General features: G+C 47.1%; 1 protein-coding gene and 1 long non-coding RNA gene across 2 annotated transcripts; one reads left to right on the top strand and one right to left on the bottom strand.

The window, feature by feature from the left end:
* Positions 1-1,713: 1,713 nt before the first annotated feature.
* LOC113613826 (uncharacterized) lies at positions 1,714-7,545 on the bottom strand. The gene is made up of 2 exons (XR_003430375.1): positions 7,378-7,545; positions 1,714-2,428 (listed from the first exon to the last, which is right to left on the bottom strand). It is a non-coding gene; the product is annotated as an uncharacterized LOC113613826 (long non-coding RNA).
* Positions 7,546-7,792: 247 nt separating this feature from the next.
* UBE2Z (ubiquitin conjugating enzyme E2 Z) lies at positions 7,793-21,055 on the top strand. The gene is made up of 7 exons (XM_027094851.1): positions 7,793-8,106; positions 10,096-10,168; positions 12,097-12,284; positions 14,618-14,729; positions 17,335-17,447; positions 18,236-18,326; positions 20,301-21,055. The coding sequence occupies exons 1-7, from the start codon at positions 7,793-7,795 to the stop codon at positions 20,469-20,471; spliced, it is 1,062 nt and encodes a 353-aa protein (XP_026950652.1). The 3' UTR covers positions 20,472-21,055.
* Positions 21,056-22,110: the final 1,055 nt, after the last annotated feature.

Here is a 22,110-nt window from a genome sequence, read left to right as displayed (position 1 = left end):
CAATACTGAACAATGCCATAAATTATTGAACACGTGGGTACAGAAGCTATGTGCTATAGAAGAGGAAAAGCAAGGAGGCTAGTGTTGGTTGTAATAACATGAGCTAACATTTGAGCACTTGTATGTCAGGCATGGTGGTAAGCATTTGCAATGAATAACTTCACCCTCCCTATGAAATAAGTCATTCTATAGGTAAGGAACATGAGGGAGATTCAGAGAGGTGAGGAATCCTGTGAAGGTCATACGGCTGGTTAGTAAAGCTGGGATTCAAACTCCAGAACCTGTGTTCTAATCACTGCTGACTCATCCGAGATTCAGTGACATGCTCAAGGTCGTACAGCAGGGCAACGATTTCAATCCGAGACCACCTAACGTTCAACAATCATGGTCTTCTTCCACAGGATCGCTCACCCTTGGCACATTCCCGGCCAGATAAATCATTGTCTGATAATGTTTAGCAACATCCCTAGTCTCTACCCACTAGATGCCAGTGGCAACCTCCCCTCCCCCAGTTGTGACAACCAATTGCCAAATGTAAGATTGACAAATGTCTCCTAGTTCTGGGGCAAAATCACTCCCGGTTGAGAACCGTTGGTCTACTGTAACCTGCTACTTGTCCTCTTAGTCTGTTCACCTAAAGTAACTCTCAAGATTGTCCACAGCAACCCAGTGATAGAACCTGAAGCAGAGCCCAGGAATCTTAGGGCCAAAGAGAAGGAATCAGACTGAGGTTGAAGTGGCAGCTGAGGTATCACCAAGGGAGCAATGGATTAACTGGTAATGCTGTTATGCAAATGGAATGCAGTAACCTTTGGGGATGTCAGGCTGGCATCCTTGCCAGGTCACTACCCTTTGGTGGTAATCAAGGGGCAGCCCCCAGGGAAGATGGTTACCTTTTCCTTCCTGTGAAGCTCCAGGAACTTATTTTTTTCCCAAGGGGCTGGTAAGAATTTCCCTTCATCATGCGTTCCAAACAGCTTTGGAATTGCTGGGCTTTCAAATCCAAATCAGCGGGGTTGGGAATGTGGTTGGTGGGCCCATGGAACTCTAGAGTCAAGAGAGAATGTGCGGGACTTCCCTGGTGGTCCAGTGGCTAAGACTCCGCACTCCCAATGCAGGGGGCCCAGGTTCCATCCCTGGTCAGGGAACTAGATCCCGCATGCTGCAATTAAAAGATCCCAGGTGCCGCAACTAGGAGCAGCCAAATAAAGAAATACTAGGAAAAAAAAGAGAGAATGTGCTCCCACCCGCAAGCAGGCAATTAGTCCATTACCATTGAGATTCTTTATCTAAGCTCTATGGCCCATGGATGGGACCATTTTGCTTACCACAAAATAATTGTGAGTGCATACAGAGGTGCACTGTTCTTGGGAGAGGGGTAATGACCAAAAAAACACTGAGTAACCACTGCCTTAAGAGTTCAGCAAGGTGGCAAAGACCATAAACTTGGGAGTTAGAGGGGAGTGCAAATCTCAGCCCTGCCATTTCTTAACTATGAAGTTAATTATCTCTCTTGAGCCTTGATTTCCCCATCTGTAAAATGGGGATGAGAACAATTCATAGTGATTGTGACAACAAAGTAAGATAATACAGGTAAATATGCAAATAATGATAATATATGTAATGTACAGTATTTTTTAATATACATGTACAGTATTAATTATATGTAATATAAAGATGTATTGAGATATGTAATGAGATAACACATACGTGTATTATTAAAAATTTTAATATAGCTATTACTTATAATCAGAAGCCTCCAACACCCAGTCCAGGTTCTGATTTTTCCTTTTAGCCCCCAATTTGGTACCTGGATGGGAACTCTTCATCTATTCCTGGCACTGAGCCCAAGACAAAAGGCTAGGCCCTGGAGGGGAAGGACTGCTCCAGAGAGCAGTGGGACACAAGACCTTGGGGAAGAGGAGAAGGATCTTCACGATGTATCTATTTAGAAGGTTGAAGCACAGCAGTGACCTGAACATCAGGATACTTGCTGGTCTCTGTCCTGGGGGAGAGTGCTGCCAGGTTGCCATGAGCAAGGTGCTACCAAACTTTGCTGCACTGAAAGATGGCTCAATGCAGTCCAGTGTGCTGGGGAGGAGAGAGAGGCTTGGATCCAGTTTCCTGTCGGAACACAGCTTGGTTGTGTCATCCATCCCCAGAGGCCATGGGAGTGGCTTCAGAAGGCACACTCTTGCGCTGCGGCCAAGCTGCCAGGGAAAAGCAGCCAGGTGTTGCCTTGAAAAAGTCAGTGAGCACTGGACTAAGCAATGCCAATTCACAAAGTTCTGCTAGCCTCTCCCTGGTCCTTCCTTTCCCAGTTTAGAGGCCTTCTGGAGTTCCCTTGGGAGTTGGTGAGCTGGTCCTTCAAGCAGCTGCAGCCCTTTAGACCTTGAGTTGAAGATTCTTTGTACAAGCTTGGCCAGCCCTTTGGAAAGAAAATGGGCATTTCTGAGGAAGAGGAGGTGAAATCTTAAAGATCCGTGGCCAGGGGAAGGGCACCTGGCTACCAAACACTTCCATTGTGTTTACCATTTCTGCAATACTCACTGAATGTCAGGTCCTGGAGATACAAGATAGGTGCTCCATGCTTACTGCCCTAGAGGACGTCATATGTAGTAGCTAGACAGATGAGTAACCAAACTACTAAAATAAAAAGCAGGGCTTCCCCGGTGGCACAGTGGTTAAGAATCCGCCTGCCAAGGCAGAGGACACGGGTTCGAGCCCTGGTCCGGGAAGATCCCACATGCCGCGGAGCAACTAAGCCCGTGAGCCACAACTACTGAGCCTGCGTGCCACAACTACTGAAGCCTGCACACCTAGAGCCCGTGCACCGCAACAAGAGAAGCCTCCGCAATGAGAAGCCCGCGCATTGCAACGAAGAGTAGCCCCCGCTCACTGCAACTAGAGAAAGCCCGCACCAGCAATGAAGACCCAACGCAGCCAAAGATAAATAAATAAATTTATTTTTTTTAAAAAGCAGTACGTGCTATAATAAAGGTATGAATTACTTCAGAGGATGGAGTAATTAAAAATGACTAATAATATTAATAATATGCCTGGGGGTGTTAAAGCTTGGCAGAGAAAGTAATATTACAGCCAGGCTTGAAGGTAAGAATAATAAGAGTTAATAATTATTGGGACTTCCCTGGTGGGGCAGTGGTTAAGAATCCGCCTGCCAACTCAGGGAACACAGATTTGATCCCTGGTCCGGGAGGATCCCACATGCCTCGGAGCAACTAAGCCCATGCGCCACAACTAATGAGCCCGTGTCCCACAACTACTGAGGCCTGTGCGCCTAGAACCCATGCTCCACAACAAGAGGAGCCATCGCAATGAGAAGCCTGAGCACTGCAACAAAGAGTAGCTCCCACTCAACACAACTAGAGAAAGACCGTGCACGGCAACAAAGACCCAATGCAACCAAAAATAAAATAAATAATTTTTTTAAAGAGTTAATAATTATTGAACGCAGGACTTCCAGGACTTCCCTGGTGGCACAGTGGTTAAGAATCCACCTGCCAGTGCAGGGGACACAGGTTCGAGCCCTGGTCCGGGAAGATCCCACATGCCACGGATCCCACATGCAACTAAGCCCATGTGCCACAACTACTGAGCCCACACACCCAGAGCCCATGCTCCGCAACAAGAGAAGCCACCCAATGCAGCCAAAAATAAATAAGTAAAATTTAAGATAATAATAATTATTATTATTATCGAACACTTACTTTGGCCAGGTATTGTGCACATTCATCATCACATTATCTCTTCTTTATAGCTACTATTTTTTTTATCAGTATTACTGATGAAGAATAGAAGCTTAGAGACTTTAAATAATTAGGATTTTCCCTAATAAAGGGAAAGCGTATTCCAGGTAGAGAAAATATGAGCACAGGCCCAGAGGAGAGAAGGCACATGGGCAAGTGAGGTGCCAATTATTTGGACAGTGCTTACCACTTTGCAAAACACTTCTAAAAATGCCACACTTAATCCTCAGAAAAACCCTGAGAGGTAGTAATTATCACCATTCTATGGATGCAGAAATAGGCTCAAAGAGGATATTTGCAGAGTGGTACATATCAAAGGTTGAACCTCTTTTTTCTGGATCTGAGGTAAGTGGTTTTCTGTTCATTGTCCCATCTCTAATGGACCTTGTACCTGAAAACAATGGTCCAATAATAAGTAAGGGACCCATTGAGGACTCCTCTCACCCCATGGGCCCCCTATGGGCCTCTGCAGTCTGTAGCCATGGAGAAGCTATGAAGTAGTGTTTTTCTTTGCGTGAGGTTACCCAATGACTTTTGACCATCTTACTAAGTAAATAATACCCAAGAAAAATTCTAGAATCCTTAAAAAATGAATGAAATATATAGTTTGAATAGGCAATAGATGTACAGCACAACATTTAAAAGGTACAAGTGTGTTTGTGTGTGTGTATGTGTGTATATATATATATATATGCCCTTTGCCCCATCTTGTCTGCAGTCAAGAGGCAACCGCTGTTACCAGTTTCTTGCATATCCTTTCAGAGATATTTAGGCATCTTTATTATAGAGTGGTAAAATGCTATACCAATAAAACATGAAATCTGTATAAAATATTGTATCAATTCATTTTGCTTCATGTTAAGTACCTAAGCTGTGACAGGCCCCATGCTGGATTCATAGATAATACACGATCTAGAGTCCGAAGAACGGGGAGCAGGAGGGAGTAGGGGGTGGAAGCAACAGGTACCAAAGGACTGTAATTAGTACAAGGTACAATGTGATAAGTGTGGGAGAGAGTTCCAAGCTGTGACAGTATGACATAGTGGTCAGAACGTTTTTTCTGGAGACAGATTTGGCTTGCTCTCACTGTGACCCATGTAAATGACTGAACCTCTGTAAGCCTCTCTTTTTCCATCTATCAGAATGGACTAATAATAGTACTTACTTCATAGGTTTGTTGAAAGGAATAAATAAGACATACAAAGCACTTGGCACAGGACTTGTCTGGTGGTGTAGTGGTTAAGTGGTTAAGAATCCACCTGCCAGGGACTTCCCTGGTGGCACAGTGGTTGGAAATCTGCCTGCCAGTGCAGGGGACACGGGTTCGAGCCCTGGTCCAGGAGGATTCCACATGCCGCGGACCAGCTAGGCCCTTGCACCACAACTACTGAAGCCCACGCGCTCTAGGGCCCGCGTGCTGCAACTCCTGAGCCCGTGTGCTGCAACTGCTGAAGCCCGCACGTCTAGAGCCCATGCTCCACAACAAGAGAAGTCACTGTAATGAGAAGCCCGCGTACCACAATAAAGAGTGGCCCCTGCTGGCCGCAACTAGAGAAAGCCTGTGCACAGCAACGAAGACCCAGCACAGCCAAAAATAATTTTAAAAATAAGATAAAAAAAAAAAAAAATAAATAAGATAAAATTTTAAAAATAATAATAAAAAAAGAATCCGCCTGCCAATGCAGGGGACACAGGTTCAAGCCCTGGTCCGGGAAGATCCACGTGCCACGGAGCAACTAAGCCCATGTGCCACAACTACTGAGCCTGTGCTGTAGAGCCTGCAAGCCACAACTACTGAGCCTGTGTACCACAACTACTGAAGGCCGTGCGGCTATAGCCCGTACTCCGCAACAAGAGAAGCCACCACAATGAGAAGCCCGCGCACCGTAACGAAGAGCAGCCCCCGCCCGCCGCAACTGGAGAAAGCCCACGCACAGCAACGAAGACCCAACGGAGCCAAAAATTTAAAAAAAAATCCATTTGTGTTAAAAAAAAAAAAAAAGCGCTTGGCACCTATCAGGCACTCAATAAATGTTAACTAAAAATCCAGTATTTTAGCTCTCAATAAATGCTGGCTATTATCACTCAACTCCACAGTCCCTGGCTGGAAAATTCATAAAGCTGTGAAAACAGGACTTCTTTTTTAAGAAACAAATTTGGCGGCAAAACGTAATCTAAAGTGAGGCTGGGGCTTCCCTGGTGGCGCAGTGGTTGGGAATCCGCCTGCCAATGCAGGGGACCCGGGTTCGAGCCTTGTTCCAGGAAGATCCCACATGCTGCGGAGCAACTAAGCCCGTGAGCCACAACCTACTGAGCCTGCGCTCTAGAGCCCACGTGCCACAACTACTGAGCCCTTGTGCCACAACTACTGAAGCCCGTGCGCCTAGAGCCTGCACTCGGCAACAAGAGAAGCCACCGCAATGAGAAGCCCGCGCACTGCAACGAAGAGTGGATCCCGCTCGCTGCGACTAGACAAAGCCCACGAGCAGCGGCGAAGACCCAATACAGCCAAAAATAAAAATAAATAGATACAACATTAAAGAAATAAAAAAAGTTTAAAAATAAAAAATAAAGTGAGGCTATTCGTCTGATTTTGTATGAATATTCATAAGTGTACCCAAATTAATATGAATATTCATATGCTTTGCTACAGAAGTATCAGTATGTTTGGTTACTGAGTGCTGCCCGAGGTCTTGCTGGGAGTGTTAAATTATGATCCTGTACTCTTTTTTTTTTTAATTATTATTTATTTACTTTTTTATTTTTGGCTGTGTTGGGTCCTAGTTGCGGCACGCGGGATCTGTGTTGAGGCATGTGGGATCTTTCGTTGCAGCACGCGGGCTTCTCTCTAGTTGTGGCGGTGCGTTTTCCCTCTCTAGCTGTGGCGTATGGCCTCCAGAGCGCATGGGCCCTGTAGTTTGCGGCACGGGGTCTCTAGTTGAGGTGCACGAGTTCAGTAGTTGTGGCACGCAGGCTTAGTAGCCCTGTGGCACGTGGGATCTTAGTTCCCCGACCAGGGATCGAACCCATGTCCCTTGCATTGTAAGGCGGATTCTTTACCACTGGACCACCAGGGAAGTCCCGATCCTGTACTCTTGATAGGCAGAAAAGGGAAAGCTTTTTTTTTGGATGGCTTGTTTTTGTTTCTTTGATGGCTTGTATTTTTTCAGCTTAATCTCAGTAAAGTCCTGAGGAATCCTCCCAGGATTTAAACTCACAGCCCCTTGATTCCTGCATATTCAAGGCCTTGTGGAAAGAAATGTTGAGCTTGGAGTCAGGAGGCCTGATTTTCTTCTTTTTACCAAGCTTCTCTAGGTTTGTTTTATTATCCCTATGGCAACGCCTAGCAAAAGTGCCTGGCATTTAGCAAGCCCTTCATAAATATATATCGAATAAACTCTAAAACGAGGTAGTTTTTCACTCGTAGTTCCTGATTCCTTCCTTCCTTCCTCTTGGTCCTGTTGCAGGCAGGGGGCAATGGCAGCCTGCCCTCCGTGGGTGAGGGTGCAGGAAGGATAAATCACAGAGACTTTAGGACAGGAAGGGCCCTAAGCGGGTCAACTCCTCTACCCAGCACCTCCCCACAAGGAAGCTGGATCCCCAGTCCTACCCCTTGGGCACGTCAGAGGGTCGCTTTCCTAGATGTGGTAAATGGTCCTCCTCTCCTCCCCTTTCAACGCTTGAAACTAAAATATTCCTTGGAATTGGGTCCTCAACTGCACCTAGGAGTCCGTACCCGCCTCAGAACTTCCTCCCGCAAAGCGCGGGACCCGCGCAGGCCCAGTACCCTCGCTTGGCCGGCGAGCTCCGACCCCCGCCCGCCCTGGAGGACTGTGGGTGGACGCTCTTGCAGAGCGCCTCTCGCTGGTCGGGGCGGGGGTGGGCGGAGCCAACACCGCCCAGGCCGGGGAAGCGGAGGGTGGGGACACTCTGGCCCCGCTCTCGGTGGTGCGGGGAGCGGGAGGGAGCAGCGGCCGCTCTGGTCGGCGGACGTGCTGCCGAGCAGTCCCGGAAGCGAAGGAGCGATGGCGGAGAGTCCGACTGAGGAGGCGGCGACGGCAGGCGCCGGGGCGGCGGGCCCCGGGGCGAGCGGCGTCGCCGGTGTTGTTGGCGTTAGCGGCGGCGGCGGGTTCGGGCCGCCTTTCCTGCCGGATGTGTGGGCGGCGGCGGCGGCAGCGGGCGGGGCCGGGGGGCCAGGGAGCGGCCTGGCTCCGCTGCCCGGGCTCCCGCCCTCGGCCGCTGCCCACGGGGCCGCGCTGCTTAGCCACTGGGACCCCACACTCAGCTCCGACTGGGACGGCGAGCGAACCGCGCCGCAGTGTCTACTCCGGATCAAGCGGTGAGCCGGGGTTTTTCCTCCCCCAGCCCCGAGCTCCGGGGCTCGACCTTCCCCGCCGCCCCCACTCTGTCCCACTGCCACCCCCACTGCCCTCGCGGTGGCCCAGCTCCCAAGCCCACGTCTTGCCAGCCCGGAGCGTCGGGATCCAAGTCCCCTTTCCCCCCGCCCCCAGCCCCACACGCACCAAGCCCCTCCTCGCGTATCCAGGTCCGACCCCGCCCCTCGGTAACCTCCCTTGAGCCCTCAGTCTCCAGTCCGGACACCCTCCCCCACACCTCCCGACCTCCCGCCCGAAACCCGACCCTTCGGCGCTTCAGTAACACCCCCTCCCGCCCTCCGCACCGCCCCTCTCCCCCCTTCTCCACCCCAGCCCTGTTAGATGCAGCCCGGAGGCCCCACCCAGCGGTCCCCTGCGTCGTCTCCTCCCGAGCCCCATTTGTAAGACACACACACAGCTTGCTTTGCCCGGCCTGAGACGTCAGGCCATCCTGGCTTTATTCCCGGCCTCCTCAACCCCTTCCACAGAGTCCCCTACCCAAGTCTAGGTCGCTTCCCACGCATGCCAGCAGCCTTCTCTTGAACCACTTTTCCAGAACCCCAAAGCTCTCTACTCTCACACCTGTTCCAGGAACTCAAGCTTCCATCCCCCTGCCGCCCCCCCACCCAGTCTCACATTGGCTTGTGATATCCCAGTCAAGACTTTCTTTTCTGTATTCTTTCCTCTGAGTCATGTGATTTACTTTCTGAAGCAAATGTACCCAATTGAAATATAGGAACAAAGGCCCAAGGCCCTTCTGTGCTTATTTCTTGGGTGACTGATCTCAGATCATATCATTTAATAGATAATGTTTTTGTGAAATTGCTTAGCATAGTACCTATCACATAGGAAAAGGGAATGCTTTTTAGCTGCTATTAATCCTGAAACCTGTTTGCTGATAGCCAGACTCTCTCTCCCCATGCCACCATCACAGTCATCCTCATCTAGGTAATCACATTCCCCACATTCCAAGTTCTTTCAGATGTTTCTACCTACTTTCAAGGTTGTACTAAAAATTAAACAGCATACTGTGTGTAAAGTACCTGGCCCAGTGCCTGACACAGTTTGCCAACTCCATCAGGGTTGCCACCTCTAACTTGAGAAACTCAGCACTTCTCAACTCTTGTACTCCTTCAGCCATTTCAGTCTTCCAATCCTAACATATCTCTGAGTTCTGCCAATACTTCTTTTCCTCCACTCTGTCACTTGTTTGCACTTTTTTATGTCCCTCTGTACCGTAGCAAGTCCCTAGATTTCCCACCTATAGGCCCTTGCTCACAACTGATCCATTCTAGTTTATGAGCTATGACCTAGAAGTCCTCTCATCTTCTATAGTAATGACTTCATGTCATCCTCCACCTGTGAGATTCTCAGCAATTTCAGAGGGTCCCCATCCCAACCTGAAGAGGTCTGTACACTGTTAGTCTCCTGGGCAAGAAGGCCATTATTGCTCCCTGCTAGCTCACTTGCTTCATATAATCCCCGTGCTAACAACGGTCCACTGTGTGGTTTATGGAATTAGTTTTTTAGTGGAGTTGACTATGCCTTCCCAGTTACCGAGAAATCTTCATGTAGCATTCAGCTGTAGTCCCTGGGAATCTCGGAGGTGGGGAGTGAGTGAAGTGCCATGTGGGAGGAAGTGAGTAAATGGGATGCGGCTTTTCCAGGGCGACATTGGATACCATTGGGATCTCTGATTTTTTTTTTCCCCCTCTCCCTTCCCTCCCCCTGAGGAAACAATGCCCCTTTGATAATAATTTGCTCTCTGCTTGCCTGACAAATACTCAGCTGAGATTTCTCAGCCAACAAGACGGTGCAAACGTTTGTGGTACCAAGCACCACTTTCTCGAACCCTGGCCTCACTGAGGTGATAACAACTGTCCTGCTCAAGGGATTCCCCTTTTTTCTCCTCTCCCTCACTCCCTCCCCCACTTCCTCTTGGTGTTATACAGGGATATCATGTCCATTTATAAGGAGCCTCCTCCAGGAATGTTCGTTGTACCTGATACTGTTGACATGACTAAGGTATGTACCTTGGTGGGGTTTGGGGGTTATTGGGAAATTGGGCCCATAAAGTTGAAAGAGCCTAAAAGAGATTATCCAGCTCACATCTCTGATTACGTAGATGAATAAATCAAAACCCCAAGAGAGTAAGTGGCTTGCCCAAGGTCACACAGTGAGGTGGAACAGAGCCTTGAACAGGTATCTCTTTTGGGGTGCCAAAAGGTCCTGGTTGGCTTGGAAAAGCCAGTTTATGCCTGTTGTCCAAGCTTAATTATTAATAGAGCACTCTTTACCTCTCAAAAATGCTCCAGTTTGGATGATAAATTATATGGTCACCCTATTGTACTAGCCAACTCTTCCCCCATCTTGCCACTCTTGACCTTTAAGTGTGGTGCTGTAAGTCAGATGCCAAGAAGGTTGGGGATGGGACAGGCTTGAGTGAACAGTGTTTGTAGTTACAGGGCCTTGTTTAGGCTCCTGTCCTTACTGATTGCTTTTGAATATCCTTTCCACCCCAAAGACCGTTCCTCTCTTGTCCACACACAGACACAAGAGAAAGCTTAAATTCCTCTGGCATAGATACCTAGACTTCTCTGTCATTGATTGCTCTACCCTGAGAAGTGAATTTTTACTTAAACTGATATCGGGAAGAAATCAGATTACCTAAATCTAGTGTTGTTTAAATGAAAACTCCTTTTAGTGTCAAATTTCTTATAGTAAAAATTCAGATTTGGTATTATTTGTGTGTCTGTTTTGTTTTGAATAGGTTTCCCTTTAAATTGATTTTTTTCTTTTTATGTGGTTGGAAATGTTTTTCCTGGGACATCTTGTTCTTAGTCAAGTATTAGTGTTAATATGCTAGTCCCTGGGGTCCCAGAATTGATGTCATGTTGATACCATTTGAGCTTGCTATTCCAAATGACTGAAGGCTAAAAGATAACATAGGATGCCACCAGGGCAAGGTGGGGACTATAGACAGAGGCATTGGATTGCAGGTCCTTTTTCCTCTTGCTGTTTAAATTCTGAGCAGACTTAAGTGCCTAGGAGCCTTTGTAGATGAAGAAATATAACTGAGTCAGTTAGGTTTTCTTCCCTTCAAGAAGGGAAGTCTTGTTCAATAAATCACAGCTGGAGGAAGAGAACTTAGCATTTTGTTTCAAGTGCTGCTGATTTTTTTATATTATTATTAACCTACAGTGTTGGGGAAAGTTTTGGGGATAGTCTATGGCTCCGAGTGGACCCTGAGTTTCCCCATTTTTCTTTGTATCTTTCACACAGCTGGATGCTGCCTGAGCCACATCCTCCACAGTAGGTTTGATCCTCTGCGGAGGAGACAGATACTGTAGGCCTCCATCACAACCCTCAGCTCTGCCCTGTGATTGGCACTGGTGCTGTGGCCTCCAATCCCTTTCTTCTTTTCCATTCATCTCCTCCCCTTTGTGCCACATAAATGGAGGGTGGAGTTGCATCGTACGCATGTTTAACCTAGGCAAATCCAAACATACGTACTCAGTAAAAATATGTATTGATTTCTTAAAATTAAGCATGCTAGGACAATATTTTACAGATGTATATTATGTTTTGCACGTTGGTGTTCTATCCATTTGTTATATAAAATACTGATCAGGGAAGTCCGAACAAAAAACATGCTTTAAGGGAGTTTTAAGGGACACTCAAGGGTGATTTTGGCTAGATTAAATTTTCACCTTGGGCTCTAACTTTAGAATGTAACCCCTGAGTAAGATGCCACTACACTGTAATGGGGTTTCTTAAAATTCCAAAAATATTTATTGGTGTGAGTGAGCACAGGCTATTCATTTTTCATGGTGAGGATATGGAATATGGATTCAGATGAAGGTCCTGCTTCTGGCGTGGGTAGCAAGTGGAAGCCAGGAGGGTTTGGGATGGGACATCACCTCACAATTTTGAGATGGGGTTTTATTTTGCAGATTCATGCATTGATCACAGGCCCATTTGACACTCCTTATGAAGGGGGTTTCTTCCTGTTCGTGTTTCGGTGTCCGCCCGACTATCCCATCCACCCACCTCGGGTCAAACTGATGACAACGGGCAATAACACAGTGAGGTTTAACCCCAACTTCTACCGCAATGGGAAAGTCTGCTTGAGTATTCTAGGGTAAGAGGAGACTTCTAAGTGGCCAAGTTGGTTGTTAGCAAATATTACTCTAGGCCAGCCTTCATCAACCAGGGTTTCTCATCTGAATCACAGGACACAGAAAATGATTGGAGTGACTGTTTCCTCAATTCTCCCCCGGATGGTACTTGATTACTGTCATTCTAGATGCAGAAAAAGAAGTTAATTCATGACGTACAGTGGATGCCTTAGTGAAGTGGTTCACCCCGAGCAGCAGTAGCATCTGGGAATTTATAGCCATGTAGAGTCTGGGCCCCCAACCTAGAATTATTATATCAAGAACTCTGGGGGTAGGGCCAGCAGTCTGTGTCTTACAGGCTCTCCAGGTGATTCTGGTGCAAACTGTTGGAGAACTACTCCCTTAGGGCATCAGGGCTTAATTCTCTCCTGAGCAGGTTGAGAAAGGCTGCAGATCCTGTGCCATTCAAGGCTGTGAATGTCTTATTCCTGAGTCTCTCGTGAGTGGCTTTGGAGGCAGTGGTGGTGATGATGATGATTATGTTTTAGCAACTGAATGAAAATGTCTGAGGTTGGAAGTCACATCAGATATGAAACACAGATGTTTCAAGTACATTTTTGTTTCTGGGTGCTACCAAGATTTTGCTTCATGTAGTTCTCATCCATTCCCTTTTAATCTCCTTCGGGGGTTAAAAATTCAGAATGGAAATATCTTCTAGCATATTCTGAATTGGTCTTTTTAGTGTGGTCTGAATTTCCCTGGGGCATAGAACAAGTAAAAGTTGAAGTTAAGAAAGTTGCCCAGACTGGTGATACTGTTTTCTTTCTTCCTGTCCAATCCAATATATTAGGTTTGTGTGGGGAAAAGGCAGCTGAAACAAACTTCTCCCTCTGCCCAATTCTCTCAGATCGAAGAATATGTTCTGTGATTGCGGCAGTGAGAAAGTCCTTTGAAGGAGGTTGTCCTTAAAGAAGTCCTTTATCTCGTTAGGGTATAGGATTGTCTGTGCTGGAAGGGTAGCGGTATATATAAACCACAGTGGTAAGGAAACTTAGTTGTTGTTTCTGTATGAAAGTTGTTCTTGTAAGTGTTTTTGTATTAGGTTTTCCTTCATTAGGCCAATATAAAACTATTTCGAGCAAACATTGGTTCACGGTAGAAACAGGGGAAGTAAGATGGTGGGGTAAAAGTGGCAGAAGTATTGGGTGGAAAAGGAGAAGCTACTCTGAATTTGAAAATTTGCCGTCAAGAATCAGAGTAGAAAATTCCCATGCGTACTTAGTTGACTATTCACTTTAACAGCTGCATTCCTTTCCTCCCTACCTAGAAAAAAATATTGGGCTGACTTACAAAAGAAATTGAATGAGTTTACCCTGTTGACTTCAATGCCCGAATACTAGATGCTTCGGAGAGCACAAGGTCTAGGGTTCCTGGGGAACTGAAGCTGAGAAGAGAGGTTGAGAGGCACTGAAGAGCGAGCTCTGAGGAAGTTACTGTTCCCCATTACTTACTGGCCTTCCCTCAAGGCCAGCAGGGAAAGGGAAGTGGCGAGTTAACTTGAACAAGGCAGTCCTGGTTCAGGTTGTGTTCAGCTTCCAGCTCAGGTGCCATCTCTTCAATTAATTGAGTTAAAAATAAATGTCCTTAATGTCCAAGCTTCCCTCCTTCTCCCAACATTCCATCAGGCATACGAAAGAGAGGAGCAATTTTGGTGTTTCTCTGTTGTTGAAGATGTTGTTCATGTATTATTTTCAAACCCTCCACACTCTAGAAGTGCCCCTTATTCCCTTTCTGTCCTTTGGCAGAGTTCTGTAGTTTTCAGAGGATTTGACACTCTTTGGGGGTTTGATAGAGAGCTGGATCCCCGATCATCAACCCCACCACATGGCCTCTAACCAGGGAGCTTCAGTCCCTTCTCTGCCTCTGTGCTCAACTTCTCTCTCCTCTCTGACTCCATCACCACCCATAAATAAATAAGCTCTTTAAGATCCATAGAGGTTAACATTTAGCTTGCCTTTGGAGCTGTTTTCTTACCTTATTTCTTTCATTTTGATGAAGGGAACCTTCCCTGGCTACTGTTTCTCTCCTAGCCCAAAGAAAATCCCTTCAAAGTTACTTTGCTTACTTTGCCCTCTTTTGTGACACTTGATAAGAGGATTAGGCAGTTGAGTGATTTCTGGTGAATGAGGGTGAGATGGAGGCTGGGAAATTCCAGAATATTAATAGTGAAAGAGAAAGTGAGTCACTTATGATGGTGCTTCCAGGCCCCGGGGTACTCGTACACTGGTCTTTCTGTAGGGCCTTTCCCGTCTCTCTCTGCCTCACCCTCTTCCCTTCCTTCTGATGTGTTTTGCAGTACATGGACTGGCCCTGCCTGGAGCCCAGCCCAGAGCATCTCTTCCGTGCTCATCTCCATCCAGTCCCTGATGACTGAGAACCCTTATCACAATGAACCTGGCTTTGAGCAGGTAAGGCCAGGTGGGCCCAGCTTTGGGGTGTAGAATATTGGGTTTTAAGAGATCTGAAACATCTACTTGGGGGTTTTTGTTTTGTTTTTGACCTGGCTCAGCCCCATGTATTAAACTCGTCACTGTGGGAGAAAAAAGGAGCTGGCATGTGTGTGCCTTAATAATGAATTTTTTTCCCTATTACAATAACATAAGTTATTTCCATTTGACTTGGATTAAAGTTAGTGGAGTCATTTGGAAATTGATTCTGTGTCTGTTTTGGGGGCTCTTGGAGCCAGTGTGTTCTGTATGCCTCCATTCCCCAGTATCCCTTTAAGGTGCTCCCTAGTGACTACTGCTGAGCCAGACTTTCTTTTGGAGTTGTGAAGTACTGTTACCTGCAGAACCACAGGAACAGTCATTGGCTAGGGCAAGAGTATTTTAGTCAGTGCTGCCAAACAGAAGGTGGAGAAAACCCATAATTCCCAAGGCTGTACTATATGCCAGCCCCTTCCAAACTTTATATGTAACTGCTCATTTAATCCTCATACTAACTCTGCAAGATAAATGTTATCCCCATTTTCAGCCGAGGTAATGGTGACTCGGAGAGGTTACTTAACTTTCACAAGGACACACAGATCAGGATGTAATCCCCGGAGCCCAAAGTCTTCCATTGTTTCAAAGCCCCTTCCAGATTACTCATGAGCACAGGAAAAGAGTTCCAGTGATATTATCAAAAGATACAGTAATTCAGTTTAAATGATTAAAACGGCTTAATTCATTTTGAAACTATTTGAGATAACACTAACATTGGTGATTCTTCTGTAGTCCTAAACAAAGGGAAATACCCTTTAAGAATGAACAAAAATTGGGCTTCCCTGGTGGCGCAGTGGTTGGAGGTCCGCCTGCCGATGCGGGGGACACGGGTTTGTGCCCCGGTCCGGGAGGGTCCCACATGCCGCGGAGCGGCTGGGCCCGTGGGCTGTGGCCGCTGAGCCTGCGCGTCCGGGGCCTGTGCTCCGTGGCGGGAGAGGCCACAGCAGTGAGAGGCCCGCGTACGGTAAAAAAAAAAAAAAAAAAAAAAAAAGGAATGAACAAAAATTATTCCCTAAGCCATCCTTTCAAACAAATAGTGAATGTGATTTCAGGAGTAGGTGGAAATGGAAACGGACCTCATTGGCTAACCAAGGACCTGATTTTTACGTCTTGTTTGGAAATTCAAGAGATGGGACCCCTTTTATTCTTAAAACTACCAAACATTCTTGGTTCACAGAACCCCCTTGTCTTGGTAGTTTTTTTTTCACAGTTCCCCAGGCAGAAAGAAATGCCACACTGTTCCATTTGTTAAGTAGTTAGGTCCAAACAACTTACTTCCTTCTCAGATGACTACACTGACTTAATAATGGGATGTGTACACCTGTTCAGTGCCATACAACTTTTAAAATCTTGGAATCAGACCAGAGCCACCACCCTCATTTCTGTTCCCTCCTGTTTTCATATGCTACTTGCTATTTACTAAAGTAGTGACTGAAAATTCAGCTTCGTGAAAACAATATGTCATCAAAAGGAATGTAATACAGTTCAACATTAAAACTGAACTACCTAGGGCTTCCCTGGTGGCACAGTGGTTGAGAGCCCGCCTGCCGATGCAGGGGACGTGGCTTCGTGCCCCGGTCTGGGAAGATCCCATATGCCGCGGAGCGGCTGGGCCCGTGAGCCATGGCCGCTGAGCCTGCGCGTCCGGAGCCTGTGCTCCGCAACGGTAGAGGCCACAACAGTGAGAGGCCCGCGTACCACAACAACAACAAAAAAAAACTGAACTACCTATCTCAAGGTAGTAGTTTGCATGGAATTTCACAGGTGTTGAATACTGTGGTTTTCCTCAAAAAGTTTACAGTATCCCACAGTGCCCTTGTGATTTCGCTGTGGTGCACATTGGGAACCGTGATGGTAGGCTGAAGGCATGTGTGTATTTCCTGTTCATTACATGTTTTGATCAGAGCCAAGGCTCTGATTGACTAGAGTTGGTGGTGGGAGGGGGGACCAAGGGAAGAGTTAAAGGGTGGAACGCCATGCTCCCGTCTGTTCACGCCCACATGTTCCTATCAGCTCTCCAGACCAGGTTCGGAGTTTTTTCTTTTGAAAACTTCAGGTTCTACTTCTGATAGACAATAGTTGAATTCAATGATGGTGGAATCCACAGATGTGTAAAGGCGTTAACCAGGAAGCATCCCGATATCTATAGGTTTTTCAGGCTAAGACTCCTAGCATCATTTATACCTTTTTGTCCCACCATTATTCTTACACATGGTTATTTCCCACTTAATCCTTCCTGCGAGGCCTTTCATTTCAGGCTTAGGGAAATTTGATGGATGTGGTTTGCTGCTTATAGGTCAAATGACCCATAACAGAGGATGGGTACTGGTATGTGTGGGGGGGGGGGGGGGGGGGAGGGGTCTCAAGGACTTAGTTGCTCTTCATGGATCTGCCATATAGTGGGAAAGGCATCCTCTTAGTTCATTTGCTTGGGTCACGTACCCCATACTAATCCTAAAATCTCTTCCCATTGGCTTTTCTTTTTACCTAAATTTTGTACTTGGATACTGTGGTGTCTGTCACATTATAGGAGAGACATCCAGGAGACAGCAAAAATTACAATGAATGTATTCGGCATGAGACCATCAGAGTGGCGGTCTGTGACATGATGGAAGGAAAGTGTCCCTGCCCTGAACCCCTACGGTATGTGTGAAGAGAGCCCACTTGGTACTTGGTATTCCTTCTGGATATTGAGCTTGTTCGTACATTTGAGAACCTTTGCGGCAAAGTCCAGTGTTGGGCACCAGAGAAAGAGAAAGAGGAAAGATGTGGTTCATGCTTTTAAAGAGCAAGTGACCAAGGGGTTACCCAAAAGGAAGTTCAGAGAGCTTTTCGGTTCTTGGAGAGTGCCGAGCCTGATGGGAAAGACATAGTCCATGCCTTCAGGGAGCCCCTGTTTGACTAAAGACACTTAACTGTTATACAGCCAAATGAGGTGTAGAGTACTTCATGATAAACCCATTTCTTAGGGTTCAAGTTTATTTCTAGGTGTTAAAAACTAGATGAGCAAAGAGTTAATGAAACAAACTTTTCTAGGAAATGGGGGGGCAACGGTTTTTTCTTTCTTTTTTCTTAATTGATGTATAGTTGATTACAGTGTTTCAGGTGTATCTAGGAGAATTTTGAGTAAGGTTTGGGATTAGGGATGGCCTGTGGAAAACGAATGAGAATGAGCAAAGTCATGAGTTGAAGTTGGAGTTCAAATGATCAGTATTAACAGTCACTCTCATTTTATAATCCTTAGGGTATAAGGGAAATCAACCATGGTCAGTCAGCTGTTTCTTTTTCCATTTTCCATTGAAAGATCTTTGTAGGAAACCAAATCTGGTCTTGGAAACTCTAGCTGCTGAATTTGGCATTAAGGTTCGATGGTGAAGGGGTGGTGCCTTCCCCTCTTGTTCCTAAGTGAAGCTGCTTTGCTTGTTTTCCAGAGGGGTGATGGAGAAGTCCTTCCTGGAGTATTATGACTTCTATGAGGTGGCCTGCAAAGATCGTCTGCACCTTCAAGGCCAGACTATGCAGGTAACAGAGCCCCCGCTGCTGACTCCAGAGGCCTTACAACAGACCATGTAAATCCCCCTCACAAGGGTGACATCCACATCTCTCATAGAGTGCAGAGCCAAAAGGAACCTGGTGCATTGAGTAGCTGAGGCCCAGAGAGAGACTGAAGTCATATGGAGTTGGTTCTAGGTTCCTGGCATAAAGTAGGTACTCAAGAGTAGAATCTGAATCATCCTGCTTTCTAGCCTGGAACTCCTTCCTTTCTTGGTCAGTAGTCTTTTCAAACCAAGAACATTCAGCCCTCTCAGAACTTAGGGATTATGAGAGTCATCTGTTGGAATTCCATCCCTAGCTCAGGGGGGTGCTAAGAGAAGGAATGCTTAGGGAAACATTGGGTGTGCAACTATTGTTGAAAGAACCTAATACAAGGATGGTAACCAGTTGTTCGTTCTCTGCCACTACTGGGGAAATGTGCTTCTGCTTCCAATAAGAATGCAGAATTTAGGCTTGCTTAAAAGAAGAGGTTCTTATTAAACCGAATTGTAAATAGGATCCAATATAAGCAACTGGTTGAGAATCTTCCTGTCCTGAAGGGCCAGTCCTGTGTCTGTTGGATCATTTACTTGCTTAGAAAAGTGGTGACTTGGATAAGTGGCTAAAGCCTCTTCAGGTTCTTTCCAGTTCTTTTTGGTCTATGTTCCCACCCACCCAGCACCACCAGCAGTGGGAGTAACTGTTTTGTTTCCTCAGGTGCTGCTCAGAGATGGTAGCTTCCCTATCCTCCCTTCAAGGACTTCCCTCCTATGTCCCGCATTTAAACTCAAAGGGCAGGACCAGCTCAAGGCTGACTTGTTTCCTGAACCTTTTCTGAGACTATATCGAGGATGATGCATGCTGTAGCTTGTTCCCCATCAGGAATTATCATTGCTGGTATCTAGCAGCATTTCTAATGTTCAGTCTGTGAAGGAAAACCAACTCATGACAAGGGAAGGGCAGGGAGGAGCAGCATCTGGGAAGGCGGAGAATGGGTAGAAATGGAGCCAGTGAAGAAAGGAGGAAGATTTGGGAAATTGACAGCTCCAGAGTAAGTGTGGAGTTCAGTTTTGGGAGAACATAACCCTCAAATGTGAAAAGTATGGGCTGTAGTCACAAGAGACTGACTTACATCCACTGGCCCTTGATCATGATGGTAATGTGCGGGCAGAAGTGTGGAAGGAGTTTAGGTGGGAGAAGCAGACATTATGTGAGAGGGAAAATCGTGGACTTTTTGTAACTGCCAAGGAAAGAGGTCTCCACTTGTTTGAACGCTGGGCAAGCTACTTTGCTGCCATAATCCTTATTTAGCATTTTAAATTTCTTTTTTTATACCCTTCACCCCACCCATAGTTATTTTTGAGACTTTAAGGACAGTTAACCCCTTTCCACGTAATGTTTGGTTATCTTTGATCTCGAATGACAAGGACTGGAGTGATGCCCAGAAACCTGGACAGGAATGTGATGACTGGTCCGTGGGGAGGAGGGCAGGTGCTTATCCGAAGTCAGAACTCCTTCCTTCTAGACCTGCCTATGATCTCAGAAAAGCAAATTACCCTTTTTGAGTATAGGGAATGAAGGGTAATTTTCCCCTTATATAGTTTGTATGAGGTTAATTGAAAACACCAGCACACTTAATGATTACAGTCCTGGTCTTGAATTTCTCTTCCCTATCTATCTCGCCGTTACTGTGTCCCCCTTCTGCACAGTGGCTTGCTTTGGGGGAATGCAAACACATTTTAATGTTGGCCCAAGCCAGACCTATCTGGGGTGGTGAACGTGCCACAATATTCCTAAACAAAGATGATGATGTCTGCTGTTGGGAACTCTCTGTGCTATGCCCCCTTCTGTCCCCATGCTCAGAAGTTGAGCGTGTGTTTCACGTGGGCCTAAAGCTGCTCTGTCTAGGGTGAGCCACCCAGACTTGAATCTTCCTTCCCGCTTGTCTCCTTTCCCCCACAGGACCCTTTTGGAGAGAAGCGGGGCCACTTTGACTACCAGTCCCTCTTGATGCGCCTGGGACTGATTCGTCAGAAAGTGCTGGAGAGGCTCCATAATGAGAACGCCGAAATGGACTCTGATAGCAGCTCGTCTGGGACAGAGACAGACCTGCACGGGAGCCTGAGGGTTTAGACCCTGCTCCCCTCTCCCCTCCCCCCACTCGAGAGTCCCAGCAAAGTCCCTTCCCCCCACCCCAGGGATGGAGAGGCACTTGTGTATCTCCCTCCAAATGTGACATCATCCCGCAAGATGGCAAGAACCAAGCAAGCTTGGATCCCAGGGTGTGGAAGTGGGGAGGCTGTTCCCGATCTGACCTCCTTGGCTCTCGAGCATCTGGGGCTGTGTTCATCCCATATCAGGGGCCAAGGTACCTATGCAGGAGCACCTAGGGCGAGGGCCTCTGGCAAAAACAAAACAACCAACACACCTCTCCACAGGGCCAGCTCCTTAGGGACAGGTGGAGACAGAAATTGCAATTCCTAGAGGGAGTGTGCCCAAATGATTTATGGGGATATCTGGAAGGGAGCTTGGGGTGGGGGGCTGTCTGTGACACTTAAGCAGTCTGGGTGGTTGTCTGTCTGTCTGTCTTCAGTTTTGAAGCAGGGCTTCCCAATGCCCTTTTCCTCCCTGCCTCTTTACCCCCATCATTTCCCACAGGCCAGCATAATTTTGTTTTTCCTAATTTATAGTCACTGTTCTAGACAGACCAAAGAGAAGGAACAGTGGTGGAGTCTAGGCTGCTGATGAGTAAGCTTTACCTAGCACCTGAGCACCTTTCTCCTCTGCCCCCCCCCCTTCCCTCACCCATTCTAGATTTAAGACAGAAGGTAAATGTGACTGGGCCTGAACCAAGGTCTTGGTAAAGCCTGCACAGGCACCATAAGAAGCTGAATTGCCGTTTGTTCCCGCAATCACCGATTTGAAAAGTTCCCAATGCAGACAACTGTTGTGTGTATGGGATTAGAGCCACTACATAGAACAGTCTCTTACAGATTTTTCATAAATACTAGTCACAATGAGGGTATTACTCCTGGGGGTGGGGTACAGGGGGGAGGCTGATGCTAGTCCTATTGTATTTTGTTTGGCTGTCCTTGTGTGTTTTCACCTCAGCCTGTAGTCCCCCTCCTCACTTCAAGGCCCAGGGAGGGGGCTTCCGTGGTGGTGGGGCTTCCGTGGTGGCGGGGCTTCCGTGGTGGCGCAGTGGTTGAGAGTCTGCCTGCCGATGCAGGGGACACGGGTTCATGCCCCGGTCCGGGAAGATCCCACATGCCGCGGAGTGGCTGGGCCCGTGAGCCATGGCCATTGAGCCTGCGTGTCCAGAGCCTGTGCTCCGCAACGGGAGAGGCCACAACAGTGAGAGGCCCGTGTACCAGTTTAAAAAAAAAAAAAAAAAGGCCCAGGGAGTTGTGGGGAGCAAGGGTGGCCAATGGCAGAGGGGATTGAAGCTGGGACTCTGTGAAGACTCCTCTCCTTCTCTCCCCCCCCCACCCCCAACTGCTCTTGGTCACTGACTCTGATGGGTGTTTGCCTGGCTGTGTCGCTTCTCTATTTAGCTGCAGTGATCCTTTATCTGGTTGGCTCAGAAAAATGTACTTTAGGTGCCCTGTGACACTGGGCATCAAGGGAACCCATCCTTCCCCTTTTTGATGTGTTCTCCTGTACTTTCCAGATTCTTACTGATAGGTCTCCCAGTGGGGTATTGGTGATCCACATGACACAGGGCCTCAGTCAGTATCCAGCCACATGTAAGGGAGAGGATAACTTGTACCTG

This window comes from Aethalodelphis obliquidens, unplaced genomic scaffold, assembly GCF_003676395.1.
Source record: "Aethalodelphis obliquidens isolate GAN/ISIS:26980383/991018 unplaced genomic scaffold, ASM367639v1 scaffold89, whole genome shotgun sequence".
Classification (NCBI taxonomy): Eukaryota; Metazoa; Chordata; class Mammalia; order Artiodactyla; family Delphinidae; genus Aethalodelphis; species Aethalodelphis obliquidens.
The sequence above is the reverse complement of the archived record's forward strand: the minus strand, read 5'-3'. Positions and strand labels throughout refer to the sequence as shown.

What these genes read in the sequence shown, in the direction of transcription:
- UBE2Z (XM_027094851.1), top strand. Translation starts at nt 7,793, where the DNA reads ATGGCGGAGAGTCCGACTGAGGAGGCGGCGACGGCAGGCGCCGGGGCG. An exon ending in TGTCTACTCCGGATCAAGCG is followed by an intron (nt 8,107 to 10,095) that starts GTGAGCCGGGGT and finishes GGTGTTATACAG; the next exon opens with GGATATCATGTCCATTTATA. An exon ending in TTCAAGGCCAGACTATGCAG is followed by an intron (nt 18,327 to 20,300) that starts GTAACAGAGCCC and finishes TTTCCCCCACAG; the next exon opens with GACCCTTTTGGAGAGAAGCG.